At 32.8% G+C, this 13,704-nt stretch overlaps 1 protein-coding gene across 4 annotated transcripts in view; it reads right to left on the minus strand.

The window, feature by feature from the left end:
* The window catches only part of LOC141458740 (nonsense-mediated mRNA decay factor SMG7-like), a 29,365-nt gene that overhangs the window by 3,057 nt on the left and 12,604 nt on the right, over positions 1–13,704 (minus strand). For 2 of the 4 annotated variants that reach the window (XM_074137132.1, XM_074137115.1), the window contains 11 exons: positions 11,151–11,331; positions 10,895–11,057; positions 10,371–10,502; positions 10,205–10,280; positions 10,021–10,134; positions 7,348–7,439; positions 4,718–4,800; positions 4,560–4,633; positions 3,684–3,747; positions 1,100–1,189; positions 13–655 (listed from right to left, as the gene is read on the minus strand). In XM_074137132.1, the coding sequence (XP_073993233.1) occupies positions 563–655; positions 1,100–1,189; positions 3,684–3,747; positions 4,560–4,633; positions 4,718–4,800; positions 7,348–7,439; positions 10,021–10,134; positions 10,205–10,280; positions 10,371–10,502; positions 10,895–11,057; positions 11,151–11,331 (1,162 nt within the window). In that variant the 3' untranslated portion in view covers positions 13–562. Of the gene's footprint in view, positions 1–12; positions 656–1,099; positions 1,190–3,683; positions 3,748–4,559; positions 4,634–4,717; positions 4,801–7,347; positions 7,440–10,020; positions 10,135–10,204; positions 10,281–10,370; positions 10,503–10,894; positions 11,058–11,150; positions 11,332–13,704 lie in introns of those variants that run through there. The other 2 variants (XR_012461157.1, XR_012461158.1) reach the window with 2 other exon arrangements.

A 13,704-nucleotide genomic window follows, 5' to 3' on the forward strand; every position in this document is an offset into this window, starting at 1 on the left:
AAATCAGAAACATTTCTTTCTTATGTATAACTAGTTTATTTTAAATCAACGTTTTTATACATTACACATTAAGCGCATGTGGTAAAAATTTGAAGAAATAATTATTGATTCATTAATTATTTCCTACTCAATTCGTAAGATAACAATTTTACATAATGACTTAGAACATTTATTAATCAAGAACTTAAAACTCAGAAAAAAAAAGTACTCACTCCTACTCGGGAAAAGTTTTTAATTAGGAAGTCTGCTTTTCCATAATTCTTTTGCTTACTAAATCTTTTATTCATCTTCAACAAAAATTAATTATAAACTGAGTAACGTAAATCATCAATAAACAATGGTATCTCATTAAGTAATTTCTGTGCATTAGGATCAAATTCTTTCATTTTCAGAAATCATAAATCATTGATATCAAAATAAAAATTTAGTTTTTACAAAATCAAAAGAATTGTTTTAACAATTCACTTACAACAGATTCTTTTAGAAAAACTCCAAGAATGCTTAGTGAACATTTTAAGAGTTAATGCAATATTTGTCACCCCATCAGCACTGAGTGAAATCATCACGTGTCGTTCTGCGATGAACTATTCCTGAGTTGTTTTTGTTGTTCAAGAAGACGTTCCAAAGGAGATGGCCCGGGCCCAGACCATAAAGACTGAAAAAATAAAATAAATCTATTAAGTGTTCCTCTTAACAGAGTTCAATAATTCTTTAATTAAAAAATGAAATGTAGTTCGTACAAGTAGACGTAAGCAAAAGTACCCTGTTCACTCAGACTCAGTAGTGAATTGTGTGAAAAAAATGGGAGGTGATGGAAAGACAAATTATTACATGCTTCTTCAGGTATTTATTTTATGATTTCAATCTGCATTTATGTATTTTTAAGATAGAGAGCAGCAAGAAGAATAAATTACTGCTTTATTTCCAGTGAAGCGAAAAAAATGGAAATTTAGGTACTTATTCTGTGCTATGCAGAAAAGACGCACTGTGTCCACGTTTATTTGCACGAACTAGGTATGCGCGCTTTTGTGGAAACATCAAGACTGCTCATTTATATTGACTTTAATCTTAAAAACATCAACTTCATTTCATTACAAACCTGATGCCCAATGACTGGATTTGTTGAAGATTGCAACATGCTGGAAAATGTTTGTGGGTCATTGCCGCTAAACAAGGAATACGTGCCTTCCTAAAACACATGTAAAAAATTTGGTGTGAACACTCTCTCACAAGACTATCTCTTACTCTTTAAGTTCGTTCTTAACAAAGTTGAGCAACTAAAATTTGTTTACACAAAATTAAGAAAGTTATCAAAAACTGAATTGGACAACTTTTACATTCTTGTTTATACTTAAGGATTGCTTTGTTGTCAAATTTTTGATTTAGTGTTTACACAGGAACACCTCTTTTGAGATCCATTGAGCCCCCTAAAGTGGTTTTTAGAAAAGAGGTGTGTATGGACAGATATCTAAAAACTAAAATTCTTAAAAAGCTCATTATGCATTTTCTTCAAACTTCTTTTCCTCAAACATTACAAATCATCACAATACAAACTTACAAATCAATATGCTATATTTTAGAACCATACATTACAATAAAATGAGACATTAAAGAAATGCCGAACCTAACACTTCTTGAAGAAAAATTTTCCTACATTAAAAATTGAAATAAATTTTATATAACTTATTTTGGAAGATAAAACAAAAACAAATAAAAAATTAGCGGGAGAGACCGTATTCAAGGAAACCTCTTTAAAGTAAAAAAATCATTCCATATTTGGGTACCTCTTGTGAGATTTATTGAAACAGATATAATAATTGACGTACTTTTTGCTATTAAACTACTTTTCACTGCACTACACAATAGTCCAAACTTATCTACTGCCATTTGTTTTGTTCGTTTTGAACTTTCTTTGTGGAGATATTTAATAAATTCACTGAAGCTGAACTCAAGTGTAGGAGGTGTATTTTATTCCATACCCAAGCAATTATAAGTTTGAAATGTTAAGAAAAATTCAACAGTTGGCAGAAAGGAAAATAATTGCATGATAATAAAATCCGTCTATATTTAAACTATAGAGATAGTCGTCTACAATAATACAGATGTTCACATTTCTGAAACCATTGCAGAAAAATAAGAGCTAAAAACTAAACATATTATGTTCGTACACAATAAAATGGCAATTTGGTGGAAAGAGAACAGCTCCCCTCCACACAGAAGTGTCCATAATACAATTTTCCAGGAAAAATGGAAACCAATGTGCAATAAATGTAGCAAAGTTAAAGAGTTCGACTAAAACCTTAATTTCGCGTCCCCTGGTGGCACCTAAGCGAAATATCAATGTTGAACCAGATGTTTTATTCTTGAGGTGGCCACACACTCGCAGAGCAATGAATAAAACATACTTTTTTGTACGCTGGCGACCTCAAAACGGATATTTCCACTGGAAACTCAAAATCTAAAATCCTGGATTGCAAAGTTTCTTTTTAGCAGTAAAATCATTTTTACGATGAAAACACTTAAGGATCCAGAAAGCGAGAGAGATAGGGATTACATCTTCTCTAGAGTCTAGTAATTATTTGCTTAATGTATTTTTTATTCTTCCTAGACGTAATCTCATGCCCAACAGGGGAAGGTGCCTTCGTGGTTTCGTTCAATTTGCTCTTTCCCTGTCACTCTATATTCTAAATCAATAAATTATCTGTTTGTGAATTCTTCATTAATAGTATCTTCTCTTGGTTCCTTTATGTCGCAACCTTGCTTGACAGCATGTCCTGGCCATTTTCCCTACTTCTATCCTCATATCTATGACTGATTGTGATAGAAAACGTATAATGCGAGTACATAAAAGAAATAATTAAATGATGAATGTTGAAGGTAAGAAAATTGCAACTTTGAAATGGATAAATGAGGATGTTTCTTTCAGATAAGCAAACGCAATATTCTGCATGTTAACTGAAGCGAGCACAAAGTGACGATGGCCATCCTGAATAAACTTTATATTGACAGACGCACATTCTGTGTGTGGGCAGTCCCCTCATTAATCTGTGGGAAAAGTTGCGACGACACCCTTGTTTCTTGTGAAGAGAAAGAATTAAGAGATATTCTCTTGGTTTTATTTTCTCATGTTTCTCGTACTTTTCTGAGCGTCGACTACTTCCATTAAAAGACCAAACCAACGCATTTATCCTCATTTAAATACATTATCTTAGTATTCTTACATGTACATTGTCGATTCTTATATGTACATTGTCGATTCTTATATGTACATTGTCGTAGGATTCCATTTGAATGTGTCGCCATTTTATCTCTTGAATTGGCTTCGATGATTCGATGTGGACCCACTTTTTTTGGTAATGTCTCAAATATCTAAATAAAATGAACTGAGGAAATTCCTGAATTCATTATTATCAACATAGCATACTAAAATCAAAATCATATAATGCTACAAAACAGGCATGCTGTATTCGAAATTAGCTATTTTAAATTAATTCATTATTTCGTTATTTCAGTTTGTAAACGATAATTAGATGTAGTGCAGTAATAATTATTGAAAAGTAGCACGGTTCTACAAAAATAAAAAGGAACAAAAATATGAAAATTATGTAATTGTCTCATAAATTTTAAGTGGATGAATAATTTGTATCATAAGTTATAACTTAACAAAATTTAAGTTTACTTACTTGACTGGAAAAGGAAACATTAGTATTCATTCCAGTCCAAGTTGAAATTTCATCCCGAGAAGAGCTGCAAATAGCAAATAAATAACTGACTAAGGTATAAAAAATATTTCAATTAACAAAAATAAGAATTAAATAGGTTTAGGATTATATATCGTAAGACTTTTCTTAACTGCTTTCCTGACAGTTCTAAGTGACAGGTTTGTTTGAAGGTTTATGTGCAAAAGTTCTTCAGAATCTGCTGTACGGAAGTAAAGAAAAAGTTCACTGGATTCTTTCCAAGAAATTCTTAAGTTTGGGTCAAATATTTGGACTAAAATTTCGAGAAACAAACCTTTTTTTTTTTAATTTATTCAAACCTAAACAACTTTTTAAAGATATACACTCGAATAAAAATCATAGAAACCTGTATTGGTCAAGCGGTTAATTGTGGTAGTTGGACGTTAAGCCCGCCTGAAAAATTAGTCGATTACTTTGCATTTTGTACTGAGATATCCAAGCAAAAATTTATTTTCAGTGATCCAAAAAATTAAGCGTACTAATTCAAAAATTATATAGGAAATTCGAAGATACATACTTCTCAAAAAACTTGCAGCTCGCATCTTGTTAAAAAAACTTTTCACTTAAATCACTTAATATAATTTTTTTAATTAGCTGGATGGAATATCTATTTCTATAAAACTAATCTGCAAATCATCTGTCCTTAATTATAGAAGGCTCTTTTTTTGTCAATAATCTTCGAAAATTGTTATAGTCTATACTAAAATAACAAATTAAAAAACCATAAGGAAGGAAAGGTTTGTGAGCTTTTTCTCAATCGAATTATTTAAGGTAAAATCTAAAGCCTTACGTTAAGTAAAGTACTAAAGCAATATTTACCCTGGGGGCCACCAGTCTACAGGTGATTTATTTTCTTGCCATTCTACGTTTCCACTATTTTCGGATTCTTTTTCCTGTAAGAATAAGAAATCATAAAGAATTAAAATGCAAATTAAATGTGCTTTAGTTTAACATGTACAAAGTAATAAGGAACTCACCTGAAAATTAGTTCGGTTTAATAAAGACTGGAGAGCAACATTCTGACGGCTCCTTGTTTTCCAAGAATCATAAAAACCACCACCTGCAAGTACAAAAATAAATAAATCAAAACAAAAACATGCCAATTATTAAATCAAGAATATTCAGTAGATTTACACTTTTACATACCATTACATAGTTTATACTTATTAAACACAAATTTAAGTAAAATTAGCCTATGGTTCACAAAACGTGCAGTAAATCTCAAGATTTACAGCAATAATTTAAATACTTACTCAGAGAACAGTATTTAGGTGATCTAAATTAAAATTTATATGACGTTTATTATTCATTCAAAACTGAAAGTGCTTTTTAATATAAGTAATAGTATTTATTTAAAATTAATCTGTGAGGAATTATATAAATAATATCAAAAACACCTTTAGAACAAGTGAATGCGGATTTATTGAAAAAGGATGAATTCATAATTAAATTCAAGATGGGTTCAAGGCTTTCATCAAGCGGCGCTGAAGACCAAATAACGCTGAAAAAGGAGATTTAATGGCTGGGCTCAGAGGAGTAATGTGAATCTCTTTCGATATCCCTAACCTGCTAGAATTGAAATCAAGCAGAGGGTTAGTAAGGTAATTGCGCATCACTTTGCAGTCCTTAGACAGCGACTGCAGCCAGAAAGAAATGTTTGACAGAAAAAGTAAAAATTTATGAACAAGAGCGTTGGACGAGCACTAGAGGAGGTTGAAGGTTTTTTTCCAGGGCAAAAGGTTAAAAAAAATCAATCAGGGAAGTATGAAGTAGAAGTTTTCCTTTCATTAAGTAAGATATAATTAGGTTTATTGCAGATGTTTTGACTTTTGACTGGGTACCTTTCCATGGCCATCATCTCCACAAAACTGGAAGCAAGGTTATTCTGATTGACGGATTTTTGTATAGAGAATTGGGACAACGGAGGAGAGAACATGGACTTAGGAGAATTAATGGGGATTGGTAATTTATAGCAATTAATTACATATTTACAAATACACTGAGAGGCAAAAAAAGAACCACCCTTAAAAAAATGTATTTAACCATTAGTTATTGCAAAAATAAAATATTTTTAGCATGCATTGCTGTTAAACGTATAGTACCTTAAAGAAATGATATGGAAATTTCAATTAGGAAAATAAAGAAATATGGAAAAAACAAAAGAAATCACTAGTGTTTCTTATTTAGTTTCTTTTGATCAGCCCAGATTCAATTTTATTCATTTCAACCTTAAAACATTTAAATTTCATTAAAAAAAATGGTTTTAAGTGTGCGGCCAGAATAATTGCGTTATTGGAAGATTGAAGAAGCCAAGCGTATGTTTCGAGAGCACTCAATATCCTAAGAACTACAGTTAGAAGGACCTTCCATCGTTACCAGGAACCGGAAAATACTCAAGAAGACCTGGCTCTAGTGACTACTCATTGGGATGTCAGCTTTGTAGTGATGAATATTTTAAGTAATCGTCATTCTACTGTTGTAAGTGGCAAGGCATTAACTTCATCAAGTAAGAGGAGTGAATGTAAGTTAGCGTACTCTAAGGCGAAGACTTTCTGAGGCTGGTTTAAGAGCAAGAAAGCCCGCGCATGGACCAGAATTGCAACCAAGGCTTAAGACAGTTTTACTTCATTTTGCTAGACAATACATTAACTGGACCGTGGAGAATTGGGGAAAAGTTCTCTTTTCAGATGAATCACGGTTTTGCTTGCGATTACCTGACGGCCGAGAGAGAGTGTGGAGAAGAATTAATGAGCGGTATACGGCTTACAAAGAAGGAGCTATGGTGGAGGAGGAGGAGTTAAGATTTGAGCCGGGATTAGTTTGGAAGCTCGGACTGAATTAATTTTTATAGAGGGGTCTCTAACAGCTGCTAGCTACCATAGAGAACATTCTTTCGGAGGCTGTTGTCCCATTCGTACCAAACGTTGGAGAGGAATTTTCGTTTATGCACTATAAAGCACGGCCCCATACAGCGAAGATTGCTTCCCGCTACATGGAAAACGCTTCAATCCGATGTTTGGAGTGGCCAGCATGTAGTCCAGATCTAAACCCTATTGAAAATATATGTGATGAGTTGTGAAGACGAATTAAGGGACATCCAACATTACCAGATTTGCTTCAGGAGAAAATGGTTGCACTAACGGTAGAATATGAAAATATCCCTCAGGAATTTATTCAAAATCTTATTAGGTCAATGGCCCATCGAATGCAAGCCGTAATAAACGCAAGAGGGGGAAACACAACCTATTAATTGAAAAAATAAAGTAAAATTAACATCTTGTTAATTTCAAATTATTTAATAATTTTTCTTTTTTTTAAATGCCACCTGTTATTATTTACTTTTTATGTTCCCAACTACATGTGGCCAGTTATTTATTCTAAAAGTATGTGGAGACGTTTATAACAAATTGATTGGAAATCAGTACACATACTGAAGGGTGGCCACTTTTTTGCCTCTCAGTGTAGACATATATATATTTATATAATATGCATATTTGTGCTTCATGTGGCTCCTTTATAGGCTTTAAGAAGAAGCAAGTCTAAAAAAAAAAAAAAAAAAAAAAAAAGAAAGAGGATTAAAACAACTCAGTACAAAAAAAACATTTACCTGTACTGTTAGTTGTCTTTGAGTTATTCGATACATCAGAGGACACTGGAACAGAATGATAAAACTGGGCAACTTCGAACAAACCACTCTCACTGAAAAAATTAAATTATTACTTGCATTAATTTAGAAAATAACAATTATTAAAAAAAAGTATACAACTTATATATTTATATTTTGAGAATGCTCATTTAATTTATATGTCACTCTTGTTAATATATCACACATTGCAGATCTGTTGTTAAAGGCTTTAGCATTAATGTCAAATTATATGCATATAAATAATACACCAAATATTTTACGGTACACTCTCCAAATTCATTTAATTGTGATTTACAATCGTAACATACTAATTTTGCAGAGTAACTAAATTTGCTAACATTGTTGATGTTTTTCACTGTGTCATGTTTTATATCTCTCGCAGCTCGTAAGAGGAAGTATTGCAATTGGATAGGTGTTCGATTTTAAATGTTCACAGAAAATTATCTGAGGAGTAGGTGTTAGCTTAGAACAACTGGAAAAGCCACTTTAATGATAATGTTTTAGACAAATCCCACGAAAGCTGGTTTTCTAATTTCACTTCTTAGTTTTTTAATAAATCGTGACTATTTTTGGAACTCTACGTCCAGGGCACTACCCTGTTAAAAAGTTTTCCAACCAAAATTAAAACTTTTTTTATCATATCAACCTTTTTCAGACTTATTCCATTTTTCAACCAAATTCAACTTTTTTTTAGCCTAACTATTACCAGAGTTTACAATTCTGACCATTGTTCTCTCGAATAATTTGTTTTTTTCACTATGTGCAAATTAGGTAGGTCCATTAGAGATAAAATGCTACTTTTCTCTCACATTGAGAACCTAGGTCTAATTTGTTTTACAATTGGAACAGTTTCCTTCAGCTCTACAGTCTCCGTAAGGAAGAGAAAAATCTAAGAGCAATTACTCTTACTTAACTAACTGGACTCGAATTCGGGAGCTTCATGTTTTAAGCCCCGACACTATGGCTGGATAAACAGCTGGCCTCAGCTGTTGTTAGCCAAACACCAAACATCTGAAATGGGTATCTTCAAGGAAATTTCAATCAAACAAAAAAATATAGACAAAGAGATATCTAACACACAATCTTTACTTCCAGAGAGAAAAGGGGAACCAGACTGACAAGTCGTAACTGATATATGGCTGCTGACATTCAAAAGTGTTTTAATTGAGAAAAATATATTAACAAATAAGTAGTTATAAAAATGTGGTTTAAATAGTTCAAAATAATGTAACAAATTGACAAAAAAAGTTTAATATGAGAGAAAAGTAGTTCAAATTATTTTTTTAAAAAGCGGCTTAATCAAGTTGGAAAAAAAGGTTTAATTTAAACAAAAAAATCTAGAGTGAACACTTGAACGACATGTTGTTATTGCAATTTTTGTAATTAATTTACTTGTAGCCACTGGCTCGAAGTAAAAAATCTACATAAATGTTTAGAATGTATATGTTTCAAGTTTTAAGTCAGCAAATTTCTTAATTTATGCTAAAATTAAAATGCATTTTTAGATAAGATTATTTTGCATATTTTTAGACATAAATTAATTTGATTGGTTAAAATTGCTGCAGGTGGTAAATCGTATTATTATGCAATTAATGGGGCCTTACATTACACTAAAAAGTCTATTACAATACTTCCGCTTACGAGGACAAGTAGTGGAAACGATTTTATTTTTCGTTGTATTATGGCTAAATCGTGTAAAACAAAAGTTATTCATTAATCTTACAAAGGAGAGAGTGTTTGGTTTAGTAGCTAAAGATGTGGATTTGTAACTGTGTAGTTTCCAGTTAGAAACAGTGTTCAACAATTATACAGGGTGACCAGAGTTATATGCTCCACCCACTTTTTTTTTAACGGCGGGAAATTTCGAAAAAATAAAAAACACGTATTTAATCATTTTTAGTCTAGTTTATTTTCAGTGATTTTTTTGAACCCCTGTATCTCGAGATACAGCATCCAACTTTTGTTTTTCAAATGGAACGTTATATTTTTTGTTGCATATTTTTATAGTATACTAACTCTAGCCTGCCTAGATCTTGACTTCGCCACCATAAGTGCTGCTACAAGCAGAGCGTGGGAGTCCAGAGTTTTGGCTTGCCTATCCGTTGATTGTGCCCAGTTTCAACAGATTCTTTAAGAAAAATAACGTAATTTTGACAGTAAACTGAAATTTGTTTTTCATATATGGTAAGTACCATAACTTTTGAAAAACCAAACCGATTTCAAAAATCTTTTTTTTGTTTTTTTTAGGAGCTCAAATACTATAAAAATATGCAACAAAAAATATAACGTTCCATTTGAAAAACAAAAGTTGGATGCTGTATCTCGAGATACAGGGCTTCAAAAAAATGGGTCAATCACTGAAAATAAACTAGACTAAAAATGATTAAATACGTGTTTTTTATTTTTTCGAAATTTCCCGCCTTTTAAAAAAAAAGTGGGTTGAGCATATAACTCTGGTCACCCTGTATATTTTCTGTAACATATCAGCTACTGCTCCTGTCCATGTCAAATTGTATGTTAGCTGGACTTAAGCCCGTCCGAACAAAATAAAACTGAACTTGGACAATGCGATCCTTGAAGAGCGCAAAAGGTAGATATTACACCTTCAAAAATAACTAAAGAATTCACGCACACCTAATATATATTGGTTTACATTCACAATTTGAAGCAAGCCATTCTCCAAATTTGATGATTCTGAAGGCTCTTAATTTTTTTGCCGCATCTTCACTAACTTTTTCGCCACCAAATCTATAAGTAAATAATTAAATTAAAATTAATTTCTTACATAACTGCACATATAAAAAGTCACATTACATACTTTAAAGTGGACAGCACTGGTTCTAATGGAAGAAATCCTCGCAAATCATTATCTTCAGGAAGTGCTGAATTTATAGCTATAACATAATAGTAATATGAAAGCTGTTTACATTAAACTGGAATGTTACAAACAGAAATTAATGTAAAATTATCAATTATTAACTTACAGTTAATAGGAGTAACAGAGTACGATGCCCTCAATGAATTCAATAATTTACAAATACCGCGCCATAGATGTGGTCTGTTTAACATGTTCACCACGTTAGGCTCACATTTCAGCCAAGAGAGCAACACTTTCACTGCAGCAATTAAGTATTGGAAGATATTAATTATGCTTATTTTTAATTTTTGTTTTTGTAGTTAAGGCGCGTCAACATCTAAGGTTATTGGCGCTCAGAGCTTTTTTTCACTGCACTGCCGCCTCCGAACAGTCTTCTCTCATTACAGACAACACTGTCCATCACCGGACAGTGAGCAGTAAGAAGCTCCTAGGAAGAGAAAAGCTAAGGGCCAGCAGCTGGATTCGAACCCTTGATCTCTACATGGAATCCAGTATTCGCTAACCACTCAGCTAATTCCTTCCCTTCACTTTTTATTTATAAATGACACTATGTGGTATATAGCCACACATAGAAATGTCAATCAAACACCAGAAATTTGTTTTAATAATAGAATAAATAAAAAATCATACCTGCAGGTAAACCAAAATAATCCAATACAGATTCTCCTGTAACTGTGTACAGAGGCACGAAAAGAGCATTTAGAAATCCTGTAATATATTCACTAAGTACTTTTTTAACTTCTACAGATTTTCCCTCAGTTTGATTGAACATGAAAATTGTGATAACCACCATCTGTCAGACAATTTGTAGATACTTTTAGTGCCTTTGTTTTTTCTTTTATCAATTAAACACTACAAATTTAGTACCGAACTGCGTTTTAATAACCTGAACTAATTTCCATGAACTAAATTCCTGAGTGGCTATGAGTGGAGTTAAACAATGAGTAAGTGACTGAAGTAATTTCATCGCACCAGGTATATCTTGCGTTAAATACAGCAATGCATGTAACTGTAAAAAAGCGGACTCGTATTCCGACACAACCATTTTACCTCCTTCTGGTGGTAACCTGAAAAATAAAAAACTGCAGTATAGCATCAAATATAAAGAAATATCAAGTCATTTAAGTCTTTTCCAGACTTTTTTTTCTTAACTGTTTTAACCTGTTTTGATGTTACCACATGCAAATATAAGTAGCACAGTAATAATAATAAGGGAAGGGATTAGCTATGAGGTTAGCATACTGGACTCCCACGCGGAGGTCCCGGGTTCGAATCCAGTAGCTGACCCTTAGATTTTCTCTTCCTAGGAGCTTCTTACAGCTCACTGTCCGGCGATGGACAGTGTTGTCTGTAACGAGAGAACACTGTCCGGAGGCCGGCAGTGCACTGGAAAAAGCTCCGGGCGCTAATAACCTCAGCTGTTGATGCGCAAAAAAAAAAAAAATTAATAATAAAGATGTTTATTTGAAAAAGAAACTCATTATAATACTAATACAAACAAAAAAAAACATCAATGGCAATGGTAGTAATTGGTAGTACAAAAAAGAACATTATCATACACAAAAAATTAAATAAAACTTAATTCATTCTAAGCGAATCATATTACAATACACAGTAAACAAAAGTAAAAATAAATCCCTAACGTTTGCTAAGTTTCCAATAAACCACATCTCAGATCAATTACACATTAAATATCAAATTTATTCAGATCTAGCTATTTATTTATTTATTTTTTAACTGAATTCTGACTCTATTAGTGCTCTGTACCTGCACGCTGTGCTCACATAGCCATACAGATTATCCCAATCTCTGCCATTTAATATCAGTATTAATTCCTCCTCATTAAGAATCCTTTTGCCAAAGTACCGCAACCTTAACTCTTTAAAATTGGACAAATCGCCAGAAAATGATAGTGGTCTTCTATTGCATGTAAGTTACACAGATTGCAGTTATTTAAATTTTCATTTGGAGATTTACCTTGTCTGTAATTAAGTTTATGTAGCTCAGCTCTTGTTTTTAAAATTATTCTCATAAAATTTCAGTTATTTGAATCCTTTTAAGTAATGCCTATCCTTCAAATTAAATAATTTTGCATAAAGATAAAGAGTGTGATACTGAGTGCATGCCAATGCTTCCAAATTCTTATTTCTTTCCACCGTATCTATTTTGGTAATTAACTCCTTAATTTTATTTTCCCACTTGTTTTCTATGACCGCTGCCTGCATGCTACAATCATATAACTCATCCCATCTCGACCATTCGCTGAACCAAGACAATTTCTTATTAATTATTTCCCTAGCTACAATATACGGCAAACGACTAGGACTCATATTCATGACCTTTTTGATGTAACCACAATGTAATTTCGCCGTATAATGATATATTGAATGCATCCCAGTTTCCAATGCCAATACATAATTTGGGGTACTCACTCCCAGTGCAAACAAACGTTTCACAAAGTATCTAAAAACCCTCTCCATCTTATCAATTTTCTGAAAGCCCCTCACCTGAGCCGCGTAGCAGACCACCGCGCGCGATACTGAGTTAAAAACTCTGTATTTTGCAGAGAGTGGTACATCATTTTTTAACATGAGTTTATTCCAGGTTAAATTTATTCCAAATTTGGCAGTACACGCTTTTGCATCAAAATGAGCATTTAAATTTAATTGAGGCGTTATAAATACGCCTAAATATTTGTACTGGTTAACTATTTCAATGTTCTCCCCATCTATTTGCCACTTCTCATTTCTGGCCAACCGGCCCCCATTTCTACAAACCACGATTTTCGATTTGTTTAGGTTCGCTACCAGGTTCCATTGTTTACAATACTTACTTTAATTGTTAATCATAGACTGCAATGTTAGCGAATCTTTTGCCAGTAGCACCAAATCATCAGCATATAACAAACACCGTAACTTTACATTACCCACAAGAAAACCCCCTCCCAAACTGTCATGAATATCATTCAAAAACAACGAAAAGAGTATTGGACTTAGGAGGCATCCCAGTCTTACTCCTGACGATTGACTGAAACATTCCGTAGTCCCACCATTACTCCAAACCGCACATTCTGTCCTTTCATAAATACACGCTGGTACATTTATAAATTTCGCGGAGATCCCAATATTATACAACTTATATAACAAGTTATTCCTGTTTATGGAGTCAAAAGCTGCTTTTAAATCTACAAAAAAACAGTAGAGCTTCTGGCGCTTTTTAGACAACTGAAAATTTATCAAGTTAAAGAGAACAAAAATATTATCTGTTGTAGAGTAGCCCGAGCGAAACCCAGCCTGGTACTCTATTAGAATGTTATACCTATTTACCCAATCCACCAATCTATTTAATAATATAGCAGTGAACAATTTAGTTGCGCAATCCAAAAAAGAGATACCCCTATAATTAGAGACATTTGTCTTATCGCCATTCTTATGCAGCGG

The sequence above is a fragment of the Rhodnius prolixus genome, unplaced genomic scaffold (genome assembly GCF_049639745.1).
Source record: "Rhodnius prolixus isolate KJV_2025 unplaced genomic scaffold, Rpr scaffold_1, whole genome shotgun sequence".
Taxonomy (NCBI): Eukaryota; Metazoa; Arthropoda; class Insecta; order Hemiptera; family Reduviidae; genus Rhodnius; species Rhodnius prolixus.